The 14,413-nt window shown below is 44.1% G+C and overlaps 1 protein-coding gene across 2 annotated transcripts in view; it reads right to left on the bottom strand.

Moving 5' to 3' along the window:
• arid1b (AT-rich interactive domain 1B) overlaps positions 1 to 14,413 on the bottom strand; it is a 152,395-nt gene that overhangs the window by 10,155 nt on the left and 127,827 nt on the right. For both annotated transcript variants that reach the window (XM_079573991.1, XM_079573990.1), the window contains exons 8-12: positions 13,626 to 13,917; positions 5,803 to 5,900; positions 3,528 to 3,619; positions 1,507 to 1,704; positions 611 to 820 (exon numbers count right to left, since the gene is read on the bottom strand). In XM_079573991.1, coding sequence (XP_079430117.1) covers positions 611 to 820; positions 1,507 to 1,704; positions 3,528 to 3,619; positions 5,803 to 5,900; positions 13,626 to 13,917 — 890 coding nt within the window. The remainder of the gene's footprint in view (positions 1 to 610; positions 821 to 1,506; positions 1,705 to 3,527; positions 3,620 to 5,802; positions 5,901 to 13,625; positions 13,918 to 14,413) is intronic.

Genomic DNA, 14,413 nt, shown 5'->3' on the forward strand with positions numbered 1-14,413 from the left:
CAATACAAGATTAAATAAAAACGTGTTCACTCTGTTTTTTTTCTCACCAGTGGATCCCAATAGTGCCAGGCAGCTACACAAACTTGTCATTTTGCCTGGAGCGGGGCAGACCACAGCAGCTGAGTAAATCGACAATAATTGATTTCATGTTTTGACAGTGTTCTTGTATTTACTTGGGCCACAGGCTGCTGGAAATGTAGACACTGCTGTTCTCGTCAAATAGGGGAAAATGACTAAACAATTAGCTTTTTTTTTTCTCGTTACCAAAATATCCAAATTTCAGTTTTAATTGATGTATAAGCAAGATGTTTGTTGGGGACGTAAAATTCAGAATAAATAATATGAACAATCAATGTTTATAGGATGGTTCTACTGTGTTACTATTGACCAACCATGCAATTATTTGGGTTCACGAAGAAGAGAGCTTGTAAATAGAAACTGCATAATCTCTAATCATACCCCTCTATTCCTATATGATACTGAGTGAGTTCAGTATTTCTGTATCATCGGCCATAAATAAACTCTAGCTTTGAACAATGGGATGGGTCCACGTTTATAAACTTGATTATAGGAAGCATGACTTGAGGTTGGTATATGTCCTAAGCCTCACCATAGCCAGGCCTCCAATCTCTCGCACGGCCATGTAGAGCTTCCAGAGGTCCAGAGGCTTCTTGCCCACGACAGGCAGCTGGCCCACAGGCGTGCCCCTCTCCTCCATGAAGGACAGGTATCGCTCCACCCAGCTGCGTCTCTCCGGCTCCACTCCCAGATCGAACAGACGGGCGATTCTCTCTGCTCCGAGGGAAGAGGAGTTTGCTTTCTGCGGAGGAGATAGAAAAAAAAACAACAACAGATAACTATACACTCTTTGCAAATGTATTTCACACAAAAAATTGTATTGGAGTCAAAAGGTTGTGAGGGTCAATTTATTAACTTTTCAGGTCAAGAAGTAGCAATAATTTTTCTGCTGGTTTGTTGTACATGATGTAGCAGAGACTGACCTTGTATTAAATTTATACTGTATTTTACACAAATACATGTATTATTTGTAGCTTCAGGTTCACCAATTGATCAATACAAACATTGTTCAAATTAAATTTATCTTCCTATTTTATATTATTTATAATTTTCCATAAAATGCCCAAAACATTTATATTATTTAAGTTTTTCACCGATAAACGAACCATGATTTTTTTTTATAGAATCTGTGATACATCCAGTGTGCGGGTTATAAATATTTCTCAGAAAAGGTATACTCCGATTTGCCATATCCCAGTGCTGTTTTCCTCAAAACACACCGCGTTTGCCTTCGGGGATCTTTAATATTTCATCCTATATTTACACATTCTCAGGAAAGCCTTTGGTTGAATGACTGGCCTAAAAGAGCATTTTGTAGGAGAGGAGTTTTACTTTCTGATGTAGCTTTTATAAGACGTTCACTGCCCAAAGTAAAGTCGACTTTTCCTATATAGTGTACCGTATGTATAGCAGTGTGAGGGTACTGACTGGGCTGGACGGGGTCTTGAGTGGCCAGGGCGGGCTGCTGATGCTGTCACTGTCGTCTCCGTGGTAGGACGACAGACTGGCGGGGCTGGGGGAGAGTGGAGAGGACACCGGGAGAGCTCCCCCCGGTGTGGGAGGCTGGGACACACACTGCTGGGCACCTACACTGCTGCTGTTGGCGTTGCTGTAACCGTCCTGGAGCTGCAAAACAAAGACAGGAAGTTCAATATGTTATCAGTACTGGTCATTTGTATTAAAAGCAGCATGTTCATTAGGGAGTCTAAACACAACACTTTGGGAGCTGGATTATTTATCCAAACCCCTTGTTCCAGTGTTTGTACAGAATCAGCATTTATGTGCCTTCATTTCCACTGTTTGTTGTGCGGAGCCGAGATTTCAAATGCGGGCAGATCATTATGCATTAGCCGCATTTTTACATCTCACAAATACGCGGCGGCTAACAAACTCTGAGAAAATCACTTCATGTTAGCTTCCACTCGTGTACGTGTGTGTGCGTGCGTGCGTGTGTGTGTGTGTGTGTGTGCGGAGCGCCTGTGAAGGAGGGAACAACAGCTTGACAAGTGCTTCTGGTCTGCCGCGTGGAATGCCCATGTCAGCAAAATCTTATCTTTCTCTCCCCCCCCCTTCCTCCTTTTCCTCTCTTGGCAGACAGATCATCTCTTTCGGGAGCATTGGGGGTCTTTCTGGCTGCTCGGGCTGCCTTAAATTATTCAAAAGGCCCTAGTACAGTAATCAGCAAAAGAAAAGACCGGGATTTGTAGGGAACAGACGTGTAGAGGATGTGATGGAGTGAGCGCCTGCGTGTGTGTGCGTGTGTGTGTGTGCGCGTGCGGGAGCGAAGTTGTTAAGTGCAAAAAACAAGGGAGAGCAAAGACCACGGAGTTGCGTTGATGCAGAGCCGGAGCAGTAAATAGTAGGGCAAAATGAGAAGTCAGCATCGTGTTTTGGGACTTGTGCGTGGACTTACAGGCATCAAGGAAGTTTAAGAAAGCGAGGTGCGTGTGTGTGTGTGTGAGAGTGAGTCAGTGGAAAGGCCAGTGTATGCACGGGCTGCGCGTCGAGAGTGCTTGCCAAAACATGAAGCAGAAGAAGAGCGCTATGGGCAAAAACAACAAGGGGAAAACATTGAGAGCACTAAATGTTAAACAAATCATTAAAGGGGCTTCTGGAGCTTTCTGCCGCGCTGTAAAAATATTCCCAAATCAAAAAATATACCTGAAGCTGTGTTTTGTTTCATTCACACCTTTTCTTTTGAGTAGCCCTGTATTCTCCCGCGCTGCTGTTAAGCAAACTACAAACAGCTCATTCTCTTTACTTCAGACCGCACTGACCAATCAACAATCCCTCCACATCCTTTCATTTTTTTAATCTGTTCAAATATAATGCCTTGCTCTGTTTACCAATGTTTCCTCACAGCCTTTTTCTCTGTACAGTAAAGTAGTATCTGTTCTAAACAATGCACAACTGAACTGCTGCCCTATATTGAATTAAGTTGTTCATGTAAAGCACAGAAAGCTATTTACGGACCTCCGCAATCCTGTCCACCTTGAAGCTTCTGTGATAGTAAAATTCACATTCCTTTCCCTGTAAACAATTGGTCAATTACGTTGATTAAACATGTTGTATTGTCAGTGGAAAAAGGGCCTGTTTGCAAAGTTACAAGTACAAATGCTGCAGATGCAACGTCCCTGCCAAAAACACACCCGGGAGATGAGCGCCAGGGGCAAAACTAAAAGCGCAAAAACATTAGGAGTGCTAAATGTTAAACAAATCATTAAGTACAGTGAGGAAACAGCAGAGAGGGCACACTGCAGTGAGGCGTCATATGCAGAATGGCTTTAGTTTGCTTCATTAGTGGAACAAACAAACACATTGGTTTGCAAAAATGAACTGCAAAAACAGGCCCTGTAAAAGAGCAAGTGAAAAGAGAAATGGCAAAAACACGCACTGAAATGACACAGTTAATTTTCAGCTTACTCAAAGCAGCGGCGAAAGTCTGTTACCTTTGGTTTGTGAGGGTCATTAGCTGGACTGTCCTCCTTCATGTCCGGTTTGGCTTTTCCGTCTGGGCTCATCACCTCGTCGTTCATGCCTCCTTCACAGAAAAAGAACATTTTGAAAACACAGCTCTGTTTTACATGTATTAAAGGAAGGGTGTGTAATTCCCGACTCCTGCAAGTACACGCTGTCATTGTGTCCTTGGGCAAGACACTTCACCCACCTTGCCCCGAGTGCCTGCGTACACTGGTGTATGAATGAGTGTGAATGGGTGAGTGGTTCCTTGCTGTAAAGTGCTTTGAGAGCCTGATGTAGGTGGAAAAGTGCTGTACAGGTGGAGACCATTTACTATACAGTGCATTATAATATATAGATGTACTGTACATGATGTAGAAGTTGCTTATAGGGATTAAATGTTTGTTTTTTGGGGTTCTTGAGGACATTGTTCTATTCAGAAAGCAGTCACTATGGGCGGCCAGATCCTATGGTTAAAACCACTTTGCATTACACTAAAAAGCAATTCCAAATTCCCAGCACCAGTCTCAAATCAAGTCCTAATTGTTTTCGAAAACGTTATTTCTCTATTATTACACATTTCTTGGCCTGTTCAACTCTGTGCCTTATGCAGTGAGGTATATAACATCTTCACAGGGACTATTATGATCTTAATAGTATTCATTTGAGGCTTCTGCTTTTCTGTTGACTATAAAAAATAATGTATAAAAAGTCAAAGCGAATTAGATAAAGACTGAGGTAGCACGTTCCTATTTTAACCTCGCTAGTGCAGGAGAATGAGTGTATTCAAAACAAGCAAAGTGCCTTTCAAAAATATGCTTTTTGTGTGTATTCTCAGGTTATTCCTAATTGAAAAAGAGTTCTGATCCTTAAGACTGGGTTTAATGATGGCAGCTGCATACTTTCCTCTGAACAGAAGGAAGAGGTCCTTCGATGCAAGGCTGTTCTCTATCCTCCCTTGTGTGCCTGCGCTGCGCTGGGAAAACGAATGGCTTTTTACTGCGCCCAGGGGCAAGCCAGATGAATTTTGAGGAACCTTGGTGCTCTAATTCTTTTGAAGTTTTGCAAATGTCACGCGATTTGATATTTGGTGTTGAATGAAAAGCTGCCTTTCAGTTCACGCATGCTCTGAGGTGTGTTTAGTAACAATGCAGCGGGTGAGGTGGTAAAGTAGAGGAGGCGCAGACAGTTGTGGTGTTGGCTCAGTGGAAGGGCAGAGGGGGAGACGCTGGCATTGGGAGAAAACAAGTCTGATTTGTTGACCTTTACTCTTCCGCTTCTTCTTGCTCGCTATACCCCCACTGCTATCCTGTCTCTGTGCTTCAGAATGTGAATAAATACGAGTTATGGTATATGTTGTATAGTGCAACTTTAAAGAAGATAATGCTACAACAACTCATGTCAATTTGCAGATTGAAAAAAAGAAAGAAGACATTGAAAAGACTGAAACTGTTACACAAATGACATGCATTTCATAATATGTTTGCAGAGATGCGAACAACACCAAAATGTGTGTTTTAGATCATTGACATATGTCTAACCCCGCTGTGATGTCATTAGGTGGTGCTCCTCTCTGTTTTAAAAGCTTCACTGGACTCATTCTTATCATTTCAGTGCTCTGACAAAATAGAACAACAACTGCATTGGCTCACTCATTTTTATTACTTGCACCACAAAGTGATGTTTATTTTTATTTTTAGTACAAACTATGTCTGGCTAATAGCTGACGGCTATTGTTTTAAGATTATATCACTCACATCTGCTCCATCAGATGCTATCTGTCTTCCCAACTTAAAGCAGAACTAAGTAACTCATGCCCCTAGAGGCCATAAGCGCCACTGCAGGTGTTATGTTTTTTACTCATTAATTGTCCGTGAGAGTAAATACTACGCAGACAGAAAAGACAAAGGGAGAGAGGGATACTACACAACCAATTACACAATGGAGATATTTTTTTTCACTCAAACTTGGCTGTAAACACTGTCTAAGTGGAGCTACCCTGCAGTTAGCTTTGCCCGTTAGCCTGTTAGCTTCTTCTTCGTGATTCCATTAGTGTGTATTGGGGCCTCCGTCCCCGTGCATGAAAACGGCAAGTGTGGTTTTCTGGCCAGAGACACCAGGGGGAGATTAAAGACCCCCCAATCATCCCATTGACACTTGTATTACCCCCAGAGGAACTACGGAAAGGATTTATAAAGGTAAAGAAGTTACTTAGCACTGCTTTAAACTCCTCACAGAAGCACACCCGGGCTTTGGCGCATTTACCTGTGGGTGCCATGTTGTAGGCTGGACTTTGTGCGTTGCCCATAGTGGAGCTGTTGTTGGCCACAGGCTGGTTGTTTGGACCTTGGCAGTTGCCGGGCCTGAAAGACAAAGCAACAAGCGGCACCATAAAGGTTAAATTTGAACAAGATGAGTAGTCAGACGCCGCAGAGAAGTCATAAAATTCAACAAAGATCATGTTTGGATTCTGTCAGGGCAATGCATCAAGACTAAATGGAAGCACTCCAGTGTGTATATGTGTAACTCTGAGTAAAAGACAAGCCACAAATCTGCCATCAAACAAACAGCTCTTGAAACAGAAAGCATGATCTTGTTTTCCCCGCTCTCTCCATCACTCCCTCCCGCTCCCACAAGTCCTCATTTAACTAATTAAGGTGTGCTTTTGGAGAGGATCATGTTATTTGTTGCCATGGTGACAGCAGAAATCAATCCCGCTCCATCTTCCTCCCCCGAAACAGGCCTGCCTTTAAAGCCCGCTCATCACACGGCGCTCAAAGTGACATCAGAGGGGCTTATCTGCAGCCTGCCTAATGCTCACCGGCCCCGTGGCTTCTATCAGTGTGAACCAGTGCGGCCGGAGCAGGGGCACGGAGGCTGAAAAAGGAACACCACGTTTTGGAACAATTTGCTCTATCTCCTGTTGCCTCCAGATTATCTCCTGGACAACCACAGGAAACGAGCGGAGGCGCACACAGAGAGGAGATTGGGAAGGACTGCAAATGCAAGATGAGATAAATTAAAGGAGAGACATGGAGCTGGTCAAAGAGTCCATTTAAAAGTCAGAAAGTGTAACGATAACAGTGCAACGTTCTTCAAGGAGGGAGTTTTGGCACAGATTACAACGGAGATTTATGAAGTCTAAATCATGCTTTACGGATTTATGCCATTCAAAATGTAACTGGCATCTTTCTCTCTCTCTGTCACACACGGAGTAATACCTCATGTTGGAAGCGCTACACATAGCCTAAGAGGAGGGATCGGATTGGTAAACCTCCCCATAATCTCATCTCACAGATGTAATTAGTCATAGAGCACGGCTGATGATACATGTGTAATCCCTCTATGGGGGCCGAGGTGCACAGGGAGCTCCATGGCGAAGAAACAAGCGCTCACCAAATCCATGCTTATCTGGCCTGTCTCCATAACACCGGGGTGATATAGAATGTGCTGATGCTGCCTACGTAAAACCTCTGTGTGAGTCGACAAACAAATACATCACCGTTTAATCAGCGCACCTTTCTCTCTCCTGCGCTCAATCACAAACTAGCTCCAACGTGTAAATAGCTTGCCAAATGGCGGCGGATCAGGTTTCTCCTTACTGTAAAACACCCACTGCCACCTAAAGCAATGTAAGCACAAGCTCTCAAGTGCATGAGAAACATCCAAATCAACAACAACAGCCACGGTGGTTGGAGGTTTTCAACTGTGGCGCTCTCCCATTATGACTAATTCATGTCATAAAAAAGCCTATTAGAAAGCACTTGATGGAGGCACTGCACAGCGTTTAATCACACTTAATATATGCATGTGCTGCTATCGGGGAAAAATGGAACAGCACATTCATCTTGCTCTTGGGCACCTTTGTGCTGGAAAAAAAGCATCCTGTTGCTGAGAGAGAGAGAGAGGGAGAGAGAGAGAGAGAGAGAGACAGAGAGATGGAGCAGACAGAGTAAAGAGGATGTGAGATGAAGGCTGGAACAAGCTGGAGCTGTGAGCATGTCCCTGGCGGACCGACGGGGGGGCATGTTTGGAGCTCAGGGGCCCAGAGCTGGAGGTAATCGCTGTTCCATGAGACTGAGCCAGGGGAACCACACACATATACTGAAGCATGGAAAACATCTATCTAACTCCATCACACCAGTGCATTCTCAGTTTGTAGTCCAGGAGTGGCCTGAGGAGACGAACTCCACTCAGCGCGTTCTGAGTTTGAGCAAAAGTTTGAGCTGTCCTCAAAAGTCCACCAAGTCGAAAGAACCGACAATATACTATGTGTGGGTAGCAGATTCAAGTATATAAATATATAGCAGTGTAACACTTAATGCTTTGCCATGCATTTGCAAATATAGCACTTACTCCAATGACATGTAATATACTGTAAAATATGTATGTTTAGACAGTTTTTGTTGAAGAGTGCCAGCAACCACAACCACCCACACACCATGGAGGAGGTTTAGGTAGTTGGAATTTACTTTTGCCCTGACAAACAAGATTTAAGAAGTTTTCACAACATTTCGGAGCACACCGTATTCTTGTTTTGTGCTTAGTGCTGGTCCTGGGTGGGTGAAGGGCATTACCAGCACAGACGCGTACGCGAGTGTCCATGTGTTTGAGCGTGTCCTTGTGCACATGACGGAGTGGGCGCTGTTGCCAAGGGGATGCCATGGTTACGAGGTGCCAGCCAACCAGCTGACAGCGTCTCTCTCCGCGTGGCAGTGGCTTTGTCCTTCATTTGTGTTGACAGGCCGCGGTGATGGCTCCCAGCGCTGCTAACTGGAGCAGACAGCAGAGGAGTGTGTGACGGCTGAGCGGCTGTCCCTATCGATCCCTTGCCTTTGTGCGTGGAAGAAAGAGGCAGAGAGCGGAGCGCGGCTGCTGGATGGAAGGATGGAGTGAATCGGCTGGAGGCCATGAATTATATATGGAGCCAATCTGTTCTCAGGGCAGTGCGGGCACATAGCTCCTTCAAACTCCTGACTCAACCCTGCATACACACACACAAACACTGAGGGCACCAGAATAACCCGGCAAAAAAAAAAAAAAAAAAAAAGAGAAGGACAGCTTTTAACATATTAAATCCAGAGAACGCTGCTCCCCCTTCATCCTTCCCCAACATCAAACAGCTCAGGACGGATGGAGGAGAAGCCATTTATTTAGCCGTTCTAATGAAAGCAGAGCGAGGCACAGCACTGCCAAGACTGCCAGCGACAAAGCGCCACAGGCAGCATCCCCCGTTCTTGACATTCAAGCGCTGCTCTTATTTATTTAGCAAATTTACTTACTAAGGAGGTCAGAAATGAATTATTTGGCGAGGATTTGCCTGGGAGCACTCTTCTCTAGTCGCTTCCAACATTTTTCTCCCTTCAATTTCCTTTGATTTACGCCTCTTTTTTCCTGAGCTTTGCTCTTCTTCTACTAAGTGCTTATTTTTTGACAGAGCCTGTTCCTATAGCTCCAGGAACTTTTTGTAGAGTGTCGCCGGCAGCACTAGAAAGTCATTTGAAAAGCCAATTCTGTTCTCAGAAGCCGCTGCCAAGAAAAGCTTATACCTTTTAATACTTTGTGTTCTCTCTGTTTTCCAAAATTTCCCCAGCATCAATCTGCCAAGCAGAAAAAACCTGCACCTTTATCCCAAACAGACTTCCTCCTCCTCAGCCCTGACAAGCCTGCCATCGCCCATGTTCTTCCACACAAATCAGAGATTTATCATGCTCAGTCTGACAGACTCTATCACCCATAGAGACAGCGCTTTAAATTTATATCCTTCCCCACTAAATCATTATTAATTAAGAATGGCCAGGATGCTTTCGGGACAATCTTACTAACAGCCTTTACTTAGTCTGTAAGATTGTAAGTGAGGAGAGAGCAACTGTGATTTTTTAAGGTAAACAATTGGATCTGCAAGTTACTCCTAGTTTGCAAAGTGAGGGGAGCAGGAGCAAAAGTTCAAAGTACACAGTTAAGCTCCCTCCCCCTTCGCTCCTGATTGGACCTGACAGGCTGGCTCACAAAAACGCTCGTCTTATTGGCCAAAGTAATAGCCCAGGGATTTTCATCAGCAAAAGGAGGGACTTTGAATATTGAATATTATTGTCACATCAAATTGCGGGCTCAGGCACTCAATTATACATTATACTATTACATTTATAAAACATTTAAATTTACAGACTTCCTTAAGTGGAAAAATAGAACTCACTCAACAAACTTTTTCTTCACCTCTGACCAGCAGATATGGGACGCTTTGAGAGACTGTTCTGTTTTCAATTGTTACTCTAGTGTCGGTCTGTGAAAAGCTGTATGCTGAAGTGGGATGGAAGTCCAAGGCTGCAGTGAAGAGGGTCTGCTAGTTTTTGGTAGGTAACAATGGGACATTTATGATAAACTCTAGAAAGAAGACACATTGGATCAGACTTCTCGCTGGCTCTGATTTAGAAGGTCTGGCCGAGAGACGCCTGTGGATGGACGCATTAAAGCTACCAACAAGACATGCGCCAAGACTAACAACTTGTTTCTACGACGAACCAGGGAGGAACCGAGTCTGGATCTTTCACAATGTTGCTGCAGAGAGAAAGAGAGACTTTAAACTGCAGGTTTTCCGAGGCCAATTTTCCCCTGATCTCCCTCAGATGTTCTAAAGGGGGGATCTGAGGGAGCAAACATAACAAGGCTGTAGCTGGAGTCGGTGCAGAACAAAAAAGCAAATTGGGAGGAAGAAAGACTCTGGCAGATAAAACGGTCTGGGGAAGGATAACAGAGGCGCACAGCAGAGACAGAGACGAGGGAGCGCTGTGCAGTCGGGAGAGTTGGTAAAACGAGTGAAATAAGGTGGTGGGAGGAGGAGGAGTGGGAGAAATGGCTGCCGATGAAAGGGGGAGAGTAAACGACGGCGGTGGCAAAAAAAAAAAAAAAAAAAGGTCGCTTTAGCACGCCATTAAAACGACTTGATCCACTTTGTGTTATTGACAAATTCACAGCATTATGAGGAAATAAAAGAATGGAAGAGCCCGTGTTGGCAGACTGTTTCATCATTCTTTTATGAACATCAAAACAGTGAAGGAGTTGCGATTACTTCTAACTGCATTGTATCAGAAAAAAAACTAGTTAAAAGGCTTGATAGCGCACATAGCATAAGGTTATTTGTTCATTGTTTTTTTAACCTAGCATTTCATACCGCTGGGGCTGCTCTGTTTGCTACCAATGGGGGCCTTCACAAGGTTTCTTGCTCAGCCAATTGAGCATTTTAGCCAAAAACATAATCTAATCTGATTCCTCACACAGGCTGGTATAGTGTTTGATCTATCTTGAAGCTGCAACCTCACTTCATAACTACAGAACCTTACCCTTGCTCGTATCGAAACATAACTGGATAAAGATGCAGTCTTGTAAACAAATGCCATTTCCTGACAGTGCCCCCTTGTGTGAAAATACAAGCGACTGACAGACACTCTGATTTGTTCCAGCAGCGGGGATCACATCTTCTGCCACTTCTTATTGACAACTCAGACATGTCTTACTGACACGACCCACATTTGCATTATAGCCTGCGCATGTGACAACAGAATTTACCCCCCTGATGCACATAATTAATCATAGTCCCCTGCTACACAACACGGCTGGGCTCATATCGTCGGCGAGTGCCGGTGATGATGGCGACAGTTAAAGAGCCGTAATAATAATGATGACACCCGTGGCTTTGCGCTCACACAGAGATCATGAGGAATATTGAGTCGTCGGCGTGGGGTACGCGGTGCTTTTCGACGTACCACAGGCGCAGTGAGGGCGGCGGGATGGGGAGGTGGTGGAGGTGATGGTGGTTGGGATGAGGTGGAGGTGGAGAAGGAGGGGTACAGGAGGGAGGCCAGTGGTGAGTGGGAGGCATCTGAGAAGGCCTACCAAAAACAAAGCAAATAGTCGACTTAAAATGGGAAAGCATAGGAAAGGGGAATCAACTTTCAGTTAGTGTCAGTAACCTACTATCTATCTACATTTTCAGCATACAGCCTTTCCAACAGTTATTGTCTCGTTTACTGCCATTGCTTAAAGCAGTATGAAGTAACTCATGCCCCAAGAGGCCATAAGACAGAAAAGACAAAGGGAGAGAGCAATATTGTACATCCAATGACACAATGGATATAATTTTTCACTAAAACTTGGCTGTAAATGCTGCAAAAGGGGCGCTAGCCCACAGTTAGCTTTGCCCGTTAGCCTGTTGGTTTCTTCTTTGTGATTCCGTTAGTGTGTATTGGTGACTCCGACCTGTTGGCAGCGAAGTTGCAATTGTGGTTTTCTGGCCAGAGACACCGGGGGAGATGAAAGACCCTGCTAATCATCCCATTAACCCCCAGAGGGACCACTAAAAGGATTTATTAAGGTAAACAAGTTACTTAGTACTGCTTTAACGAGACTTAAGTGTACATTTTACTCACACTTGGTGGAAAATGTCTACACTACTGGTCTTAGATCATATTTTCGAACTAGGGCTGGGTACATTTTTTCCAGTACTGGTACTTTAACAATATAGATTTATGATACCAATACCTGAACAATACTTGTTTTGATACCTATACTGAAATATTTGTTATCTAGAACAATAAAACAGAACAAATTTGTATCATTTATTTGAGCTGAAAGAAGCAAGTAACTTCCTTAAACGCTGTCGCTGGACTCAACGGGCATCAGAACTTGGTCTCTAAAGATATCACCTAAATTCGTGTGCATATGGACATTATTGTTGTCATTATCAACCAAGGATTTGTACCTGCTTTTGATACTGTCATTTTTTCGATACCAGTATTATCGAAAACATTTTCACCGATACCATACGGGTATCATTCAACGGCACCCAGCCCTAATTCTGACTACACCAGTAAACAAACTAAACTGGGTCAAAACTGCTACACTGGTCCCATAAGCTGTACCAGACTTTGAGAAACAATGATCTTGTCCAGTGGTTCAGGTATTACAGGTTCCCAACCTTTTTTGTCCCACATACCTCTTTATACCCCGAGTACCGTCTAATACAAGGATCCTGCCAAAAAAGTGAGCAACTAAAGATGATTCAGCATTTAGAAGTTTCAAAATGTAGCTTAAATACACCTTTTACTAAAAATTATCATTAAAACTTGTCTTTGAAAGTACTATTGAAATTCTACTCAGTTTCACCTACTGTTTTTAATCTGAGGTAATTCCAAGTACCCTCTGTGAAGTGCTCAAGTACCCTCGTACCCCTGGTTAGGAGACACTACTCTACAGGACTAGTCTCCCTTTATTTTATTTTTTTTGATATTATTAATATTTTCTGATCAGAACCTCTTTAGTCTTGGTTTTGACCTGGTTAAGGCCCAGTGTAGACCTGATTGAGACCAGTGATTGACCTGGTACAGTCTAGATCTAGTTTAGATCCCCTGCCACACAGACAGCCTACCTTTGAGAACCACTGGTCCAGTCAAAATCACTACAAGACTTGTATGATGCACCAAATCATTATAAATGTCCTACTGCAACTCGACATTCAGGAGCATTCAGTAAACAACCAGAGCAATAAAACTTAAGATCAGTGAACACGTGTTTAGATCAATGCCACACTTGGTTTTATGATTGGACATCGTAGTCTCCCATTTACAGACTTCGTACAAGCTTGTATCTTTCCTTCTGCAACAACTGGCACTTGGCGTATAGCGCAAGCAATCAAACTGTCAGGGGCTTTATGAGTGTGTGAAAATAGAGATACGTCTGCAAATGGCTTATAAAAGTGAAGAACCCAAGAGAACTAGTCTTGGCCATAGATTTGAAGAGATGACAGCAGGCCTTTGTGAGGCTATACTCCGCACATCTCCCTACAGAACGCTACAAATAACACTGAGCTTTGAGACTCAGGGAATATGCTACGTTTTACAAATTAATTAAAGTACATCTTTAAATATTATAAATGAAACATTATCTGAAGCAACCAGATATATCCACCACCAAGGCACGAGCTATTCAAAAGTGATACTTTGCTCTATATGCTAAAAAGCTAAATACAAATTCAGAATGTCAGGGTGGGCCACAAACAAAGCTTGGTTGAAAACACATATTTAATTGCATACCTATTGTGCGTAGAGTTAGTCGACATGGATGCTGTGTCTTGGGATTTGCGGCTGGTGGTGCCCATAGCTGGTGGGCCCATTCCCGCGGACTGGGGCATGCTGGGGGAGCTGGGGGCCACTGGGGGGTAGGCTCTATTGTGGTTCCCGGGACCATGGCCGCGTCCCATGGCACCAGGCTGGCTCAGGCCCTGGCCTTGCATCGGACTAGTGGAGTTCATCCCCACACAGTTGGTCATCCCGGTGCCGCTGTAGCTGCCGCTGCCGCTGTAGTTAGAGGGTCGAGGGTAGTTGCCTGCAAAGACAAGATAGGAATGTTTAAGTGTGGATATTGCTCCGAGGAGCGACCTACAGTAGACTTGTGCTAATCTGACTTTGTGACCTTTTAACCATGTTATAAATTTGTTCTCTCATCATAAATATACATGGCTTTGTAATCCGATTCATGTTTTTTTGAGTTATTTTGCATATTCCGTCAATCTCCTTCCCAAACAGCTCAAAGCACATGGTCCACCAACCTGCTCATGCAATGGGGTGGTAGTTATTATTGTGGCCATACCGCCTGTGCTATGCCCCATCCCGTCAGACCTTGGAAGCTAAGCAGGGAAGGGCCTGGCAGGACTTGGATGGGAGACCGTTTGGGAACAGCAGGAATCCTAGCAAATGTAATGCGTGAGTGAGTGGTGGTGGTCGGAGGGGCCGATGGGGCAGACTGGCTCGCTTCTGTCAGTCTACCCCAGGGCAGCTGTGGCCGCAATAGTAACTTACCACAACCGAGTATGGAGTGAACG

This window comes from Gobius niger (genome assembly GCF_951799975.1).
Source record: "Gobius niger genome assembly, chromosome: 16".
Lineage (NCBI taxonomy): Eukaryota > Metazoa > Chordata > Actinopteri > Gobiiformes > Gobiidae > Gobius > Gobius niger.